This window comes from Haplochromis burtoni, unplaced genomic scaffold, assembly GCF_018398535.1.
Source record: "Haplochromis burtoni strain Fernald_Lab_line unplaced genomic scaffold, NCSU_Asbu1 Contig_829, whole genome shotgun sequence".
Lineage (NCBI taxonomy): Eukaryota > Metazoa > Chordata > Actinopteri > Cichliformes > Cichlidae > Haplochromis > Haplochromis burtoni.
The window spans coordinates 91,623-108,607 of NW_024583190.1; the positions used below are offsets into that span (position 1 = coordinate 91,623).

The 16,985-nt window shown below is 40.4% G+C and overlaps 2 protein-coding genes across 2 annotated transcripts; one reads left to right on the forward strand and one right to left on the reverse strand.

The window, feature by feature from the left end:
- Positions 1–633: 633 nt before the first annotated feature.
- On the reverse strand, positions 634–5,189 carry LOC102314464 (low affinity immunoglobulin gamma Fc region receptor II-like; the record flags this gene model as incomplete). The annotated part of the gene is made up of 4 exons (XM_042215815.1): positions 634–3,527; positions 4,340–4,531; positions 4,618–4,863; positions 4,943–5,189. Coding segments are annotated over 4 exons (864 nt in total), but the record flags the coding sequence as incomplete, so codon positions are not given.
- Positions 5,190–7,698: 2,509 nt separating this feature from the next.
- LOC121812786 lies at positions 7,699–11,362 on the forward strand. Its single transcript, XM_042215814.1, has 3 exons — positions 7,699–8,008; positions 9,172–9,531; positions 9,770–11,362. The coding sequence occupies exons 1-3, from the start codon at positions 7,939–7,941 to the stop codon at positions 9,943–9,945; spliced, it is 606 nt and encodes a 201-aa protein (XP_042071748.1). The 5' UTR covers positions 7,699–7,938; the 3' UTR covers positions 9,946–11,362.
- Positions 11,363–16,985: the final 5,623 nt, after the last annotated feature.

Consider the following 16,985-nt stretch of genomic DNA (forward strand, 5'->3'; position numbering starts at 1 on the left):
ATATTAAAATCTGTAACATAATGTATTGTTTGGAGTTTAGTCTGTTACTGTTCTATTTTTACCATTTCTTCTTGGAGCAACTGTAACCCACATAATTTCCTTAGGGATTAATAAAGTATTCTGATTCTGATTGTTTCAGGATGACCTGCCATTATCCAATGACACATCTGCTTACCTGCATCTTTTGCTCGTTTCTCCTCCTCTTCTTTTCTCTTTTTTCTAAACTGAGACCTGATGGCTTTTTCTTGCACTGCTGTAACTGGAGCCTCGTCTCTCGTCTCTCTATATACTGGACTGTATGTAGCGGAGATGACAATAAAGTTTACTTTGACTTCAGCAGCGAGCAGGCGCACCGAGGGCTCTCGCGCTCACTTTTCGTATATAGAATTTCGAAAAAACATCGGTGCAAATTATAAGTCTGTATCATAATGTCTGTGTTTCTGTTTGTTAGTTTGTTTTTATTTTGTTTTATTTTGCGAGTTGATTATTAGATGCTGCTCCAGCCGTTCAGAGAATCCCCCGCCGCCCCGCCCTCTCCTCCCTGTGCCGCAAGCAGCAGGCGCACCTCGCAAACGGAAGGGCGCCCTTACTCCCAGCAAATGGGCGATAGAAAACCGATCGGTGCCTATGCCATTCCCAATATGCGCTGGCTGACGTCGGGGCAGCATGAGTACGAGCATTTTTTTTTTTTTGCCGATACCCGTGATGCCGCCCCGGGCAACTGCCCGTATCTAAAACCGCTACTGTTTGTTACCTTGTATTTACATATTCTAGCTGTCTGCTATAAAACTTCTGAAGTATTTCAACTCTACATGAACCACACAGTAACCAAAAATTCTGAAGCCCCTCTGACTTCCAAAATGTCTCTGCACAGAGTACAAAGCAAACATGTTTCAAAACTAGGCCATACTGTGGTAAAAACTCTTATCAGTTTCAGAGTACAGTAAACTGGAGTCAACAACAGGAAATAGCTGCTGTGGTTACATGCCAATGTTTGAAAATGAGTCTGTATTCAAGAACAGGTTTGAGGGGCTGAGAACACACAGTGAAGAATGTTTGGTCTGTTCAGATTTTCTCTGTTCATCCAGCTAAAAACATGTGTTTGTACCAAAATCAGACAGCAGACACATGTGGGGCTAATTTTGATGCATTTACACATATGTGAACTTGAACGGCATTCTTTATCCATAGGATTTAATATGATGTTTGGTCACCCTTTAAAGTTATAACAGCTTTACATCCTCTAGGAAGGTTTCCGGCAGGGCTTAGGAGTGCTTTCATTGGAATTTTTACCATTTTTCCAGAAGTGCATTTCTGACATCAGGCACTGGTGTTGGAAGCGAAGGCCTGGCTCGCAGTCTCCGCTGTTATTCCCAAAGCACAGGCCAGTCAAGTTCTTCCACACCAATCTCACTCATCCATATCTATGTTGACCTTACTTTGCACATTGTATGGAGTCATGATGGAACAAGAAGGGGCCATACCCAAACTGCTCCCACGATGTTGGGAGCATGCAATTGTCCAAAATGTCTCAGGATGCTGAAGCATTGGGAGTTTCTTTCACTAGAACTAAAGGGGCCAGCCCAACTCCTAAAAAACAACCCCCCTCATAATCCCCCCTCTATCAAACTTTACACTTGGCACAATGCAGTCAGGGAAGTACCGTTCTCATAGCAACTGTCAAACCCACACTTGTGTGTGAAGTTAACTGACAGATGAGTGTGAGGCTCGGTTTGGCTCACTAGGCTTTCCAGATCACCACATGGTGCATGGCTGAGAGCAGCTGGCTTGGGTTCGAGCCTGACCCATGGCCCAAGTGATTTGGATGGGTGACTGAATCCTTTTGGCAATATAGTGCATGCAATGCAATATAGTGCACTATATTTTGTGGGAATTAGTTTCTATCATGGTTTCCCAAAATAATTCACTTGATAATCATAATTTTGAGGATTCACTTTCTTTAACCATCAAGCACAAAACCTCTCGTTGGAGACTAAAGCTGATGTACCACTTAGGTTATTTTTCCTTGCCATTGATGATGATATAACAATTGATGTCTACTATCCTCATCTCTGAGTAAACTTGTGCCTACAGCAATTGCAATATTTTTATTATGCAGAAAGTGATCCAGCTCAACTGTATAAGAGTAATTTATATTTTAACACTAATGGTTATTAAATATTGTTTTATGCAGCATAATGATAATGTTGTTTAATGGCTTTTATGAACAGTTTCAGATTTCTTTTATTAGTTTTTACCTCTGAGGTGACACTGCATCTCCCCCACCCCCGAAACCAAAAAGAGTCGAGGGTATATCCGTGGAAAAGATAATTGAACGACCACAAAGATGCCATCCTATTTCCATGCAGGCTGACACACTTCTGCACAGAGTGCAAAGCAAAAACGTTCTACAACGAGGACAGGCCATGGTGAGAGTTTTTATCAGTTTAAAACTACAGTAAGCTGGAGTCAAAAACAGGAAGTAGCTGCTGTGGTTTTACATGCAGAACTTTGAAAATGAGTCATTGTATTAAAGGTCTTTTCCTCCTTACACACATCTCAAGACATCAACAAACTCATCAAGCTAAAAGCTTGTGTTGCGCAATCACACAAGTCAACGTCAAGTCTGGAATATACCAAAGAACCCTACTGCTGTTCTGAATGGACCTCAACCCTCTGGACCAGCTCATCAATACGAGCAGATGAAAATGTAGACTTGGGATTGGATCTCCTGTTCAGTACATAGATGACATCAAGCTTTATTTGGTGGTTGACAAGGAGCAGAAGACTGCAGTTGTGATAGATGTGGCAACCCCAGCAGACAGCAACATCAGGAAGAAGGAGCACAAGAAAATAGAGAAATGAAAAATGGAAAGTACATCTTTAGGAAAGACTTGAGCAGGTGTGGAAAGTCAAAATTGGTGTCAGTGATCAAACGATGTAATCCTCAAAATAGAAATGTGGCTCAAACAGATTCAAAGTACAACACCAGAGAAGTGTCTCCAAACTCCCAACTGGTTGCTGCAGATGGCTGTTCCTCCCTGAGCCTGGTTCTGCTGGAGAGTTCTTGCTATTGAAAGGGTTTTTCCCTTCACACTGCCACCAAGAGCTTGCTCAAAGAACTTTGTTTAATTGTTGAGGTTTTCTCTGTATTATTGTGCAATGTTTACATTACAGTTTGGTGCTATAGAACTAAAACTGAACCAACTGAACGCCCAACAACCCTGAAGTGGATAAGTGGATGCAATATAGAAGAGTGTAGTCCTAGGAACAGAAGACTCAGTAGAATCACAATTAATGAAAGTTTACTAAGCAGTTAGTTAAATTAGGTGAGCAACAGTTCCTGCATTAATTAACTGCAAGACAAAGGTTCACAGCTCTGGCTCTAGAACTGAACCATGACAAAAAGGAAAGAAGACCAGGTGTACCTCTTATCTGCAAGTTTTTGCTGTTATCTTTGATGATGATTTGTCCATAACTGACATCTTCAGATCTCGTTCCCGAGTAGATTGCAGCTGGGTCATTCTCTGCATATCAAAAGGCATACAGAGGACATCAGTGCAGGTAATATATCTGACCAAAGCTCCAATAGATTTCTATCCAGAATTCTTATTCTCTCATAATATGTCCAGCTCAACTCATTTTTAAGTACTTGCTTTCCAAACAGCTACAGATTATACTGTATAGTTCTAAAATTCCTCACAATATTTCCCTAAATTGTCCCAAAATACCTAACCCACTAAGTGTATGTCTTTGGACTGTGGGAGGAAGCTGGACCGTCCAGGGAGAACCTGCAACTCCACACAGAAAGACCCCAGCCTAATGGTGGAATTAAACTCAAGACCTTCTTGATGTGAGGCAACAGTGCTAACCACCGTGCTTGGGTAATTGAAAAATCTAATTGCCCAAAGGTGTGAATCCGTGAGTGAATGTGAGCGCGCATGATTGTCTGTCCCTGTGTGTTAGCCCTGAGACAGACTGGCGGCCTGTCCAGGGTGTACCCCGCCTCTCGCCCTAAGACAGCTGGGATAGACTCCAGTGCCCCCCGCAACCCTGAAAGGGATAAGCGGAAGTGAATGAATGGATGGATGGATGGATGTCCCAAAATATTCCCATTTTATAAAAATTACATGACAGTTGACAGTTTGACACTTTGTATAAGCTTTAATCGGTCTGAAACTACATCTCTGTAACTATTATCCGTAAAAATAACACAAACATAGAAATGACAACATCTGCACAAAATGTAAATACAAAAGTATATAATGACTGGTAGAAATTTTTAGATTATTCTGCAAAATAAAGGCATACATGCAAAATCCAGATGTTTGAGTCTCACCTTCAGGTTTCAAACGAACACATCGTATCACCAGCAGAACCAGAAACACCAGCAAAACCACAAAACAGACTAATCCAGCAAGTACCACTACAGCAAGAACAGGAGAGGAGCCATAAGCAGATGAGGATGTTGGGATCGATCCTGACGTAGGTGGAGGTGTGGATGTAGGTGGAGGTGTGGTGGTGTGTTTCTCTAAAATAAAGCAAACACAGTCATTAAGTTGTCGTCACATTGTGAATGTTGAAAGCTGCAGAAACACAGACAGGTGAGTGTGTCACCTGTGACAGTGATCCAGCTGGATGGAGACTCTCCATGACCGCTGATGTCACACTTGTAGAGGCCTTCATCAGACCTGGAAACATGCTGGATGGTCATGTGACCTGTAGGCTGCTTCCTGATGAGGGAGCCATCTTTATAGAAAGCAGCTGTGAGGTTGGAGGGAGTGGTCTTTGTTTTACAGAGCAGAGTGACGTCATCTCCCTCCATCACAGGGAGGACAGGACTCTGCAGGATCACTGATCCACCTCAACACAGAGACAAACTACAGCATTTCATCCATTTACACACAGCTTCATCAACACTAACTCCACACACTCAGCTTACCAGTGACTGTCAGGTTAACCATGTTACTGATGGGACCCTCTCTGGACTCACACCAGTAAACTCCACTGTCCAGTGGGATGATGAAGCTGATGTTACAGGAAGAGCCCTCTGATTTTCCATCTCCACACTGAGTCCTCTGTCGTTTACTTGTGTTTCTCCTCAGAGTCCATCCAGCAGAGCTGTCGTCCTCCTCACAGCTCAGAGACACAAAGGCTCCTTTAAAGACCTGAGAGCTGCTGGGACTCACAGTCAGACGAGCTGTGAGGGTTAAAATGAAAAAAATAAAATAAAATAAAATAAAATCTTTTAATTGCTCAAACTGTTACAACTGTGACAGAAGAAGGTTACTGACCTTGGCTTGTTGTGCAGCTCAGCAGTGAGATCAGAACTAAAGAGAAAATTGACACTCAGGTGGATTTGAGGTGAACATGAAGAACAACTCCACACAAACAGCTGAAAAACGCACAAACTCGCATTGATGCAACATGCTTCAATAAAGTTTGGCTCTATTGTGAGTATATACAAACTCATAAATACATACGTAGATACTTTTAATTAACACAGTAAAGTCACATGTCCACTGTCCAGCTGTGTTCATATAATGAGTTGAATGATTTGAGATTTTCACTGCCTACTGTTTTTATCTTGAATTCAGCCTGATTTGTTTTTCATGTCTTCTCCTCCATCATCAGTTATCAGGAGAGCAGACAGTCAAAGTACAAGAATTCAAACAAACACAGAGATTCTACTTACAGAGCAGACACAGCACAGATGTTTCCTTCATCGTCCTTCTCACTCATTTGAGCTTTTCTTTTTGTCAGCGATATATAGCAAAGCCCGCCCTTTTCAACTGATTGAGGGTTTGCCCTTTCTTTACAAATACACTGGTAGGTAGTCATTTTTAACTATGTAGGGATGTAATGTATAAAATAGTTTCAGAAAATATGCACAAAAACACAGTGTCATAGTTTTTTTTAGTAGCAGTTTGTATAGCAGCTTTCAGTTACACTGTAACCCAAGCAGTCCAGTATGATCAGTCCAATATTAGAAAATTCCTTTCTGACTAAAGGGCTTAAAACTATGAGTTCATCAAAACTTCACAAAATTGGAATATGCAACATTCCAATGGAAGGATCGGAATATGGTGTAAACAACACCAAAGTATGAATCCATTCTTCTTAAGGCTGGTGGTGGTGTAATGGTGTGGGGACATTTTTACTGCCGCACTTTGAGCCACTTAGTACAACCTGAGGATCATTTAAACACTGCAGCATATCTGAGTATTGTTAATGACCATGCCTATCCCTTCATGACTACAGTGTCCATCAGTGTAGTCAGCCATCTTCTGTGAGCCATTTCCAGCAAGATGATACACCATGCCTTAAAGCTCAAATCATCTGAAATTAGATGACTGGACCAGATATCAGTCCAACAGACCAGTATGTGGTGGAGCAGGTGAGCCCCCTTATGGACAAATCTACAGAGACTATGTGACGTGTATACCTAATAAAGTGGCCGGTAAGTGTAAATGGATAGAGGCATCAGTCACTGCATGATAACAGCCAGCAGGTGGTAGCAGTGGAGCATTAGTTTTAGCAGTGCCTGACAGTTTTAATGTGACCTTTGACCTTAAATGCTACAGGAGATCAACCAGACATTTCCACCTGAGACCTAAGCTTTTGAGACCTCATCTCCTCCATCGTCCTGTCTGTGACACAGAATTCAGTCTCACTGTTCCATGCTGAAATATCCTCCAGTTCCTAAAATGTATCTGGAGGATGGATGAAAGGGGAGGCTGTGGGAAGAGCTGATGGAGGATGCACAGGTTAAAGCAGGTGTGGCCACAGCTGGAATATAGAGACCATGGAGGTAGGAGGACTCCTTTAACAGCTTGCCCCTCACTTTTTCTGTGTGGTTGAAGAAAAAAAAGAGTTGTGATATCTGTCACACGACTCCAAGTTGCAAATTTAATCAAAAGTGTCTCTAAATAAAAACATGTTTTATTTGATAATAATATGATGTGTGCAGTTAATAAAAGGACAGGTAATGTTTGTCGCGCTGTTGCACACACAGCAGGCTCGTTTGTTTCTACTCGCCAGTTGCCACAGGACAACTTACCAACGTGTCCATAATAAGCTACTCCTAACCAGTAAGTACACCTACTTACTGGTTTTGTCGCATCAGTCTGTGTCTCTGAGTTCATTTGTGTTTCTCCTACAGCCCCAGACTGCAAAAAATGCGCGTGCTCTTTGTGAGCTCGTTCCCGGATCGTAACCAGCGCGTTCTGCCGTCAAGGGCGACCATTGGTTAATGGCGATCATGTGACTGAAGCAAGCCAGATCCTTTTATTTAGTAAAAATGTGATTAATTGTTAAATGGTATTGTTGAGGGGCACAGACAGGACTCGCACACATATAAAAATAATATATTTTTTGCCTCAACAGAAGGGCACTTTGGGCACCATCAGGAAAGGGTTGGGTGCTCAAGCCCCCCGCACGTGCCTGCAGACAATCCAGATATAACTCAAGCAAAAGTTGCTCAGTTTCTGCGCATTACCGAGATATGACATTTCAGCTCTATTGTCGAAGGTATAATAATAACAATAATAATATTAACGATACAATATGACTGACCCACCATGATTCCTTTTCTTAAAACAAAAATGTTTTACCGCCTGTTCTGGCTTATATGACGTGCTAATACCCCCCTCCCCACCCCCTCCAAGAAACGTTGTTATGACCGGTCAGTGGTATGTTGTTTGTGTGCATCTCTTTCTCGGAGATGAAAGCGTGCGTCAGAGTGCGTCAGGGATCGCAGCAATCAAGCTGTAAGGGTAAAGATAGGCATCTGTGACTTTTAGTTCAACCCAAACAAAAATGATAAAAGCTTAGAATTTAGATGATCGTGTAAGGTTTCACAGATCAAACTCTTTGGAAATGCACTGTCGGACATTAAGAGCAGTAGTTGTGGAACAGCCCAAATACTTGGTGCGGTGAATGTCTGCTGGAGGATCAGCGCCACTTTGGCGCAATTTACTGTTTGTCTTCTTCCCGCTGGTCTCTTCAGGTGAGGTTTATCTGATTAATTAAAACAAGCAGTTTTTCGCTCTGTGATATAGAGGAAGAGAGCATAACCTCTCGACTAGGTTTGAATGTTTAAATAAAAGAGCATGTTGACGTTTAACTGACGTGGTTAAAATTCGGCTGAACTTCGTAGTCTTACACATTGGTGCTCTTGGAGCTCATGAAGCAAGTTTAAACCTTTTCTTCACACACGCGCACACATGCGCTGTTTTTTTTAAAAGAGTTTTATTCGTAAAATCACCCGCTGTGCTTCAGTTTCTGATGGTCAGATTATCAAATCTCTTTGTTACCGTATTGATTTGATGAACCACGTCCACCAAGGACGGCCACAGCAAGAATTTTTTTTGTTATTATTATTATTATTATTATTATTATTATTATTATTATTCATTTTGAGGAAAAAAATAGTCACCGTGTTAAAGTATATGGACATTGAAGAAAAAGTGCAGAAAGTTGCATCTGGTCAGAAGAAAGAAAAACACAAACTTGAAGGAGTTTGTAGGATTTCTCTTCAGATTTATTCTTCGGTTTTTTTCTGCTCTTTTTCATGTGTTTGTATAAATTAGACTGTTGCCACAGTTTCTCTCCTACAAACTCTGCAGTATTGTCAGTATTTTCATTCACAGTTATCACGGACATCTCATAGTTCTCTCTGTCACCACCTCAGTGGGTGGAGTTTGTCTGCGCAGTCAAAACACAAAACACAGCAGAGCAAGGTAGCAGGACCAAAGTGGTCACACGGGTTGTGAGCGGAGTGCTGTTTGCACAGACATGTCTATTTTGTGATGTAACAAGAAACATTAACCTTGATAATCAGTCCTGTCACACTGGTACTGATCATATACCAGTATCAGTGCTGGTATCTTACCAACATTTTTACAGCAAAGCTTTTGTTCCTCATTTACTTCTTTCTCATGGTTACAGAAAGGGCAGCAAAATATGTTTGCTCACAAAAATGATGAAATAAAAACACACAGTTAACTTTTTGCGCATCATTTGTTAGAAAAGTCATTCTTACATATCCACCGAATTTAAATTCCTCATGTTGCAGTTCAGCAGAGCTTAGTAGTCACACTGATGGGATGCTGTACAGGTGAACAGTTGTACTTTCGTCCCTTTAACCTCTCTGCTCTGTGTTGTTTCCAGTTTCAGACCAAAAACACATCACAGCTGAGTCTGGACACAGCGTGACACTGCCATGTCGAGCTCCAAATGACGACATAACCATCACAGCTGTAGAGTGGACTAGAACTGATCTGAAGAACGAATATGTTTTTTTTTACCGCAACAAGGGTTTTGATCCTGCCAACCAGCATCCATCGTTTAAGAATCGGGTGGATCTGCAGGACAGACAGATGAGGGATGGAGGCGTGTCTTTGATTCTGAAGGATGTGACGACTGCTGATAGTGGAACATACGAGTGTCGAGTTGCCCAGAGAAAAACAAACGAAGAAATAGCAACTTTGAACCTCATCAGCAGCATAAACCTGAGTGTTGTTCCTCCAGGTGAGTGAGTAGAGTTGAGTGTGTGTGTGATCAGCGGTGAAGCTGCTTCCTGCTTGTTGATGTTTGTTTCTAAAGATGTTGTTGATGAGACTTTGTAGAAAGCAGCTGGTCTGAGTGATGTGATCAGAGTGCAGTAGATAATGTCTGACAGCAGTTTGAAGAGGAAATGGATTCTGTTCTGTTCTTCACTCATCACCTACCTGACAGCTGACACCTCACACCTGTTTCTCACCTGCAGGTCAGACAGGAGGAGGGACAAAGGATGGATCTGCTGGGCTGATTGTTGGTCTGTCAGTTTTGGGGGTGATTTTAGCTTCTGCAGCTCTTATATCTGTTTATGTTTATTATAACAAAAATCAAAATGAAAGCTTCATATCTATGTTCAAGCATTTGAAACAATGTAAGGGAAGGTGAGATGTCTTTAAGCATCAGGAAAGGCAGATGATGTGACACAGACAGAAAGAAAGATGCTAAACACCAGCAGATACACATCAGCTGTAGATAATCAAACACATCCTGAATTTGGTGTCCAGCATCTTTGTGAAAAATCTCTTTAATTATTTGGTGAAAAAGGGAACATATACATAAAAACTGTTGTTATGTTTGCACATTAAGGGGACATGTTACTTTTCATTAAACACATTTAAGCTATAACAGTACAGTTACAGCTGCTGTTTTTGTCTTTGTGTTTGTAGGAGGTTTAGATTCATGTGTGTAGCAAATAAAATTAGTTGGTTTCAGGAACACATTTTATTTCAGTACTGTGGAAATTATATTACTGTAAACATATTGTTATATCTTATATATATCTGAGGTACTTGGGTATATGGACAGATGACAAGTTTCTTTTTCTCTAACAAAATCTTGTTGGGAATCTTAAATCTTGCTTTACGTGGAGATATCATCTGAATTTCAGGAGCGGGACCTCATTCACGCCCCTTCCAGCCGTCATTCACTTCTTGCTAGTACATGGGGATCTGCCTGGCCCGGGAGTCGCTTCCAGTCCCCTTCGAGGCCTTCCCCAAACCGCAGCACCAGTTCATAGTTTCATAGATGTGGTCCCAGCTAGTGAATTTTTACTATATAATAATGGATTGATTGTGTGACTATTTGTATGTTGTGGCTTGATTCAGCGTTGCATGCTAGGTTTAAAAAGACAAAGACTCTGACACGCCATTGAATTCTTTATGATTTGGTGGGTTGGCCATCACTGACCACTCACAGAAAACAGATTTGGGATATTTTTCTCAATAAAGTGACACCAGGTAAACTTTCAGTTCACCTTTGTACCCTTCTGCGCACTACTGCCAATAGTTAAAGTTAATCAGCCACTCTGAATGAGGGACCTACAGTAAATCTGTCAAAAACAGCATTTTCTTACTATGTACGCTGGATATGGAATCAGTTACAGAGAGACTCTGATTTATGGAGACTTTACGTGCAGCACAAGTAATGCAGTAAAGAAGATCTGTGGGTGGTGTACTTGGGGTCACATGTTTTTGTATATTATGCTGTAAACCTGTTATATTTTATTGCTGTTATATTTTTTGTTGTATTTGTTGCACTTCCTTTCTTTATGACTTTTATTAACTTTGTGTGGGTTCTGCTTTGATCAGGTAATCTTGATCTCAGTGGTACTTTCTGGTCAATGACAATAATGATGTGAGTACTCATCTATGAGGATGCTGTTGTGTCCATGTCTTCTAATGTGCTGCAACATTTGGCAATTCATTCTGTACCAGTGTGTACTTCGTATATGACGAGATATCTGCACTTGATCAGCAGCGTGTGTGTTCTACACAGCTGCATGTATCAGCAGCAGGGAAAGTTTTGAAATTAACTTTCCACTCCTCCCTGATGTGTTTAAAACATAATGTCCATCAAATGATTTAAAACTGTTTTGAATGCATTTTTTAGTGATGGGGAGAAATAAGCAGGGTTCAATAGCTCCATAATGTTTGTGTAAGACATGAAGGATCACTAGTTCAATACTGGGATGAGACACAAGTCCCTGGAAGGGTTGCATCAAGAAGGGAATCGGGTATAAGATTTGTGCCGAATTAAATGTTGTGACTTCTTGTAAATAAGCAAGCAGCTAAAAATAAAGTCACAATAAGCCGGGGGTTTCTGTTTGCACTTGTAAAAGCTATTTTTATCACAAATATTCTGATCTGGTAAACAAGTTGATTCAGGTATGTACTGTGAACACCCTCTTTCATGAGAAACAGATGCAAACAATAGCAGTTCAAACAGCTTTCCGAACATGTCGAGACAAGTTTCTGAAGGAGGAATGTTCGCTGTGTGTAGATCAACAAGAAGGTGGTTATAGATCACGTGACAGTAAGTCACACGAAAAGTTACGTTTTCCCACATGAGTCAACAGTTCTAAGTAATCTAACAATGAGCAAATTTCCAAATGTTTGACTTTTATTTAATTTTTTTGTCATTGGTTGTTATTTATTTACATTTTTGTGCATGTTGTAAAACACTGCTTAAAATAAAATAAAAATGTTTTAATGATTATACGTGTTTCTGATAAAATTCTGTCATCATTTATATAGTGTTTAGATGAATCTCGAGGCTGTATTAACCCTGAAGGCTGAGTGTTTCTGGGCTGAGAAGATCACCTGTAACCATAACTGTACAGAAGCTTTACTAAAAGATCAGTTATTAGGATAAATATGTGTTAACAGCATGATCCTAAAATTCCCTCAGAATACTTGTATCACTCTCACACACACACACACAAACATATAAATGGCTTTAAATTCAAATTTGAATAAAATTTGAATTTAAAGCCAGCATGCTAAATAATTAGTCAAATAGAGAGTGAGGATAGAGCGAGCTCAAACTTTCTTTTTATTTTTTTGTCTGCTTATTTAGTTGTTTCTTGTTTTTTTGCCCTTTATCCCCGTCCCTCTTCTTCGCTGTCTTTCCCCCCTCTTCCTTTCTCCCTTTTCTTTTCCTCATTCAAGTCTGTCCCGTATCTAGCAAGTTAAAATAAAAAACAAATAAAAAAAACAATAAAAGGTGAATAAATAGACCATTACGGCAAGGCTTTAAATCATTAAAAATACCAACCATGTGATCTATTTTTCTACATCACATGATTAACAAAAGAAAAACACTTTATCTCATGACTCTAGCTTCCTTAAATGTGCACGTTTACTTGCTTCTTCCTGGTTGATGTCACCAGGTTTCATCTTTTCTTTCTCTCTGCTTCAGTTTCTGTCTCTCCTCTCGTCTATCTGTGATCACTTGCTGTTGTCTGTTCTCTTGGATTCCCGCCGGTGGCTTTATGCACCTGAGGAAATCCCCGACCAGTCATTGATGATCTCATCAGCATTGAAGAAATTCACCTCGTGTTTCCCTGTGTACAGATGTTCACCGAGTCACCTCCCTGGAGTGTGGCGAGCCTACCTGAGCTGAATAGAGTTGCCTGTTCCCTTTTCCTCTTCCACTTTGTACGTAGCACGTTTTTGGTGACCACTATAAATAAACACACTGAACTCTGATTCCTCTGAGTCCTGCTCTCGAGTCAACTGCAGTGTTTGTGACAGTTTTTCTCTTTACTTTTTTTCCAATGAGGTAAAATGAGACTCAAAATGACTTAAAAGATAACAGTGCAATTGTGATAAATCTAGAAGACTAGTGGAGCTTTGGTGAAGGAAACTCTCTGTTTGGTTTTGCTTTCTTTTTCTGTGCTGACAGTGACTGAACACAGGAAAATAAATTGTTTACAGTGAGGTCAGTTGAATTCAATTTTATTTATAGAGGACCAAAACATAATAACAATCACCTCAGGACCCTACAATATTACAGAGAAAACCCCAACAAACAGACGCCCCACTGTGAGCAAGCATTCAGTGACAGTGGGAAGGACAGATTTCTCTTTAACAGGAAGAAAGCTTAAACGCATTGGGCTTTTTAAGCCTACCATACAGCAGCATTATGACAGAGATACGAAGCTGCCACCATGAGGACAAACTGGAACACTAGCATAACTTAAAAATGTCACTTATTACAGACCTCCACACTTTCTGAACCTTCTTGAGAAAAGAAAAGCTTTGAATCATTTTGACTACAGAACATTGTTAAAGATTAAGCAGCATCTTCAAACAAAACACATGAACACACACTGAAGTTCACAGAGCCACTGACAAACAGAACAAAACAGGAGGTTTGACAGAGATGAAACAGATTTTATATGTTTGAAATCTGCAGCTCATTCTCTACTGTGTGTCCAGACTGGTATGGCCCTGTTTGTCTTTTGTAGATCATCAACAACAACGACAACGACAACAACAACGACAACAACGACGAAGCAGCTTCACCTCTGATCACACACACTCAACTCTACTCACTCACCTGGAGGATCAACAACACTCAAGTTTACTGTGCTCAAGAGCTTCACATCATTGTTGTATCCAGCATGGCATTCATATGTTCCCGCGTCATTCATGGTGATGTTTTTGAGAATCACTGAAAGATTTCCTGTCTTCTTCCACTCCGGATCTTTCAGTGTCACTCGACCTTTAAGAAATCCATGCTGGTAGTCATCATGAATGTGGTCATGTCTGAGGTAAAATACATGGTGCAACTGCAGGCCGGGCTTTTTCCACTTTAACATTATGATGGCTGCAGAGTGGCATCTTCTCCAAGTGTGACTGATACTTTTCTTTGATCTGAAAAAAAAAGAAAAGAAACGACTACAGTTTTCAATAATCACACAGCTAAATCAATAAAGTTGATATATCACAGAGCACAGACACTGACAGAAAACAAAAGGTGTGTGTGAATTCAAAAAGTTTAGCTATTTAAATCCAGGCAATTTCAAACATCCAGGGTATCAAATCATTAACTTCAAAGTGCTTTAAATGAAGCCAGATGAATCCTGACTTTATAGACTTTTTTTAAAGTCTGTAACCAAGGATGATGCATTTTGTAGGTGGAGCTGAACGGGTTAAAAAACCTTCATATACCTTGTGGAAAAACCAAGCATCTATGCTGAACAATAAGCAAAGACAAACATACCTCTGTGTGTACTTCACAGGACTTCTATATATTTCCTGTATGAGTGTTGATTGATTTTTTCATATAGCAGTCTGATGTACTCACTACCTGTTGCTTGAGGTGATGTTATAACCTGCAGCAGTCAAAGACATGGTCTGTGACAAACATGTCAAAATATAAACCGACTCTCTGCAGTGAATTGTGCAATATGTATGCCAGCTCCTGATTCATTTATTTCTACGCCTCCACTAGATCCCCAATGATCCACTAGATGGCGTAAATGTGAACCTAACTATAACTGTTAACAGGTCACACACGACCACAGGCCTGTACTACAAAGCAGGATTTTGTCTCATGCAGGGTGAATCCTTGGTTTTCTTAACTATGAAGACAGGGTGACTGGGGTAAATCACCATGGTAACTTATTTACTTGATTAACTCAATTGTATTTTTTAAATAGCATCTGGTGTCCTTGTGTTATGAGCTTCAGTAAGCTAGATTCTTAGACACAATTTCCTGTTTGTTTGTTTGTTTTTAATTTCATTGTATTGCTCTGTAAGTATTAATTGTAGTGGGGTGTGGTTAGTTGCTCTGCTGCAGGGGACGGGTGGAGCACTAATCATGCCTGAGTAGCCACCGAAAGCATAGAGGAGCAGGAGCAGCAGTAGGAAGGCACTGCTAAGAGATGAGGAGCTGAAAAGCTGCTCCTGAAAGCACAAACTTGTTGAAAAAGCACACTGAAAGTAAAGAGTTTGCAATCACACTGCAGCGTGTGGGTCGATTATATATAAAACTAAAATAGTTTTATGGTATTTTAATATTAAACTAATAGAATACTCTTATACTTTATTATCATGTCTTAATGATAAAGTTTTGATATTGATAAGTGCTACACTGCTTTTCCTCTCACACCACAGGCTTATCCACAGCAGTTGTGTTACTTGTATTTTGTATTTGTAACCTCTTCATGTTTTCCTATATTATTATTTACTCTGTCTTGGTAAAATCAGTCACTAGGCTGCTGGTACATTAGTTGGCCAGAGCTTTCCAACATCATTCCTTACGTGAATGAGTAAACCCTGGGTTAACTTAGAGAGCTGATAATCAGCTTTGTGTGATCATTTATCCAGATCACCACTGTTAGGGTAAGAGAATCCAGATAAGGCAAAGATGCCCTGGGTGTGCTGAACTTTCTTTCCAATTCAAGTGTATAATCGCAGCTACAGTGGCTCCTATAAGACATGTTTTAGGCAACTAAGAACAGAAGTAATCTGGACTGCAGCATATGTTGCTCTAAAAGCTTTATAAACCTTTCAGCATTCATAGTTCCTTCTAAAACATGCAAGCTGCCCATACTGCGCTTACACACCTTTATACCATAAGAGATGCTGGCTTTTAAACTAAGCGCTGATAATACACTGGAAAGTCTTCCTCCGTTTTAGCACCAGGAAAGCAGCGTCCATGATTACCAAAAATAATGTATATTTGGACCGTTATGAGCAAAGAACACTTGCCCACTATGAAACAGTTCATTTCAAATGAGTCTTTACCCACAAGACATGACGGCACTTCTGGACTATGTTTAAATATGCATCATAGAGCTTTAGTTGGCATCTGCAGGTGGCACAGTGGATTGTGTTAACCTACAGAGATTTCTGGAAGTATTCCTGGGCCATTTAGTAATGTTAGAGATACAATCAGATGAGTGATGCAGTTTGTTCTCAGGGCTCGAAGACCATGGAAATCTAATAAAGGTCTTCACCCTAGTCGCTTACACACAAAGACATCTTCAGTTTCTCTGACTCTTTTGTTGATGATGTACAGTAGGTGACATGAATGAGTTGAAGGGAAGTTATGAACTGTTTCTGACAAATAACACCAGGATCCTTTTTTAGGTAGCTGACAGCTGGTAACTGTGCAGGGGCGGGTCTAGCAAAGTTTTGCCAGGGGGCCAGGTAGGGCATTAACAGGGACCAAAGTTTTTATCTGATGTAAAATGTATAGAAATCATACATATACCAACAAGACAGTGTACATCACTGTCACAACAGCGTGTGTTTTCATTCAAACTGACTGACAGAAGCCAGGCTGCCATATCGCGCCATCGGCCCCTCTGGCCAACACCAGTAGGCGGTAGGTGAAGTGTCTTGCCCAAGGATATTACTATAATAAAGGATAGTTTTCTATAGGTAGCTCCATTTTGAAGGTTGTGTAACCAAGGTGGTAGGTTTGCATACATTCATCAACTGTAATAACATGATCAAATATTAATGAATAAAAAAAATCACTTAATGAAAAAACACAGGATCAGTAATTAACTTTGGCACACAAGCTAAATAGCATTAGCTGATGACTTAGCCGTTCTGTGTTCAAATTATGGTCACTTCTGGCTCTAACAACTTCAAATTTGGATTCTTCCAAAGCATTAACATCAACGCATC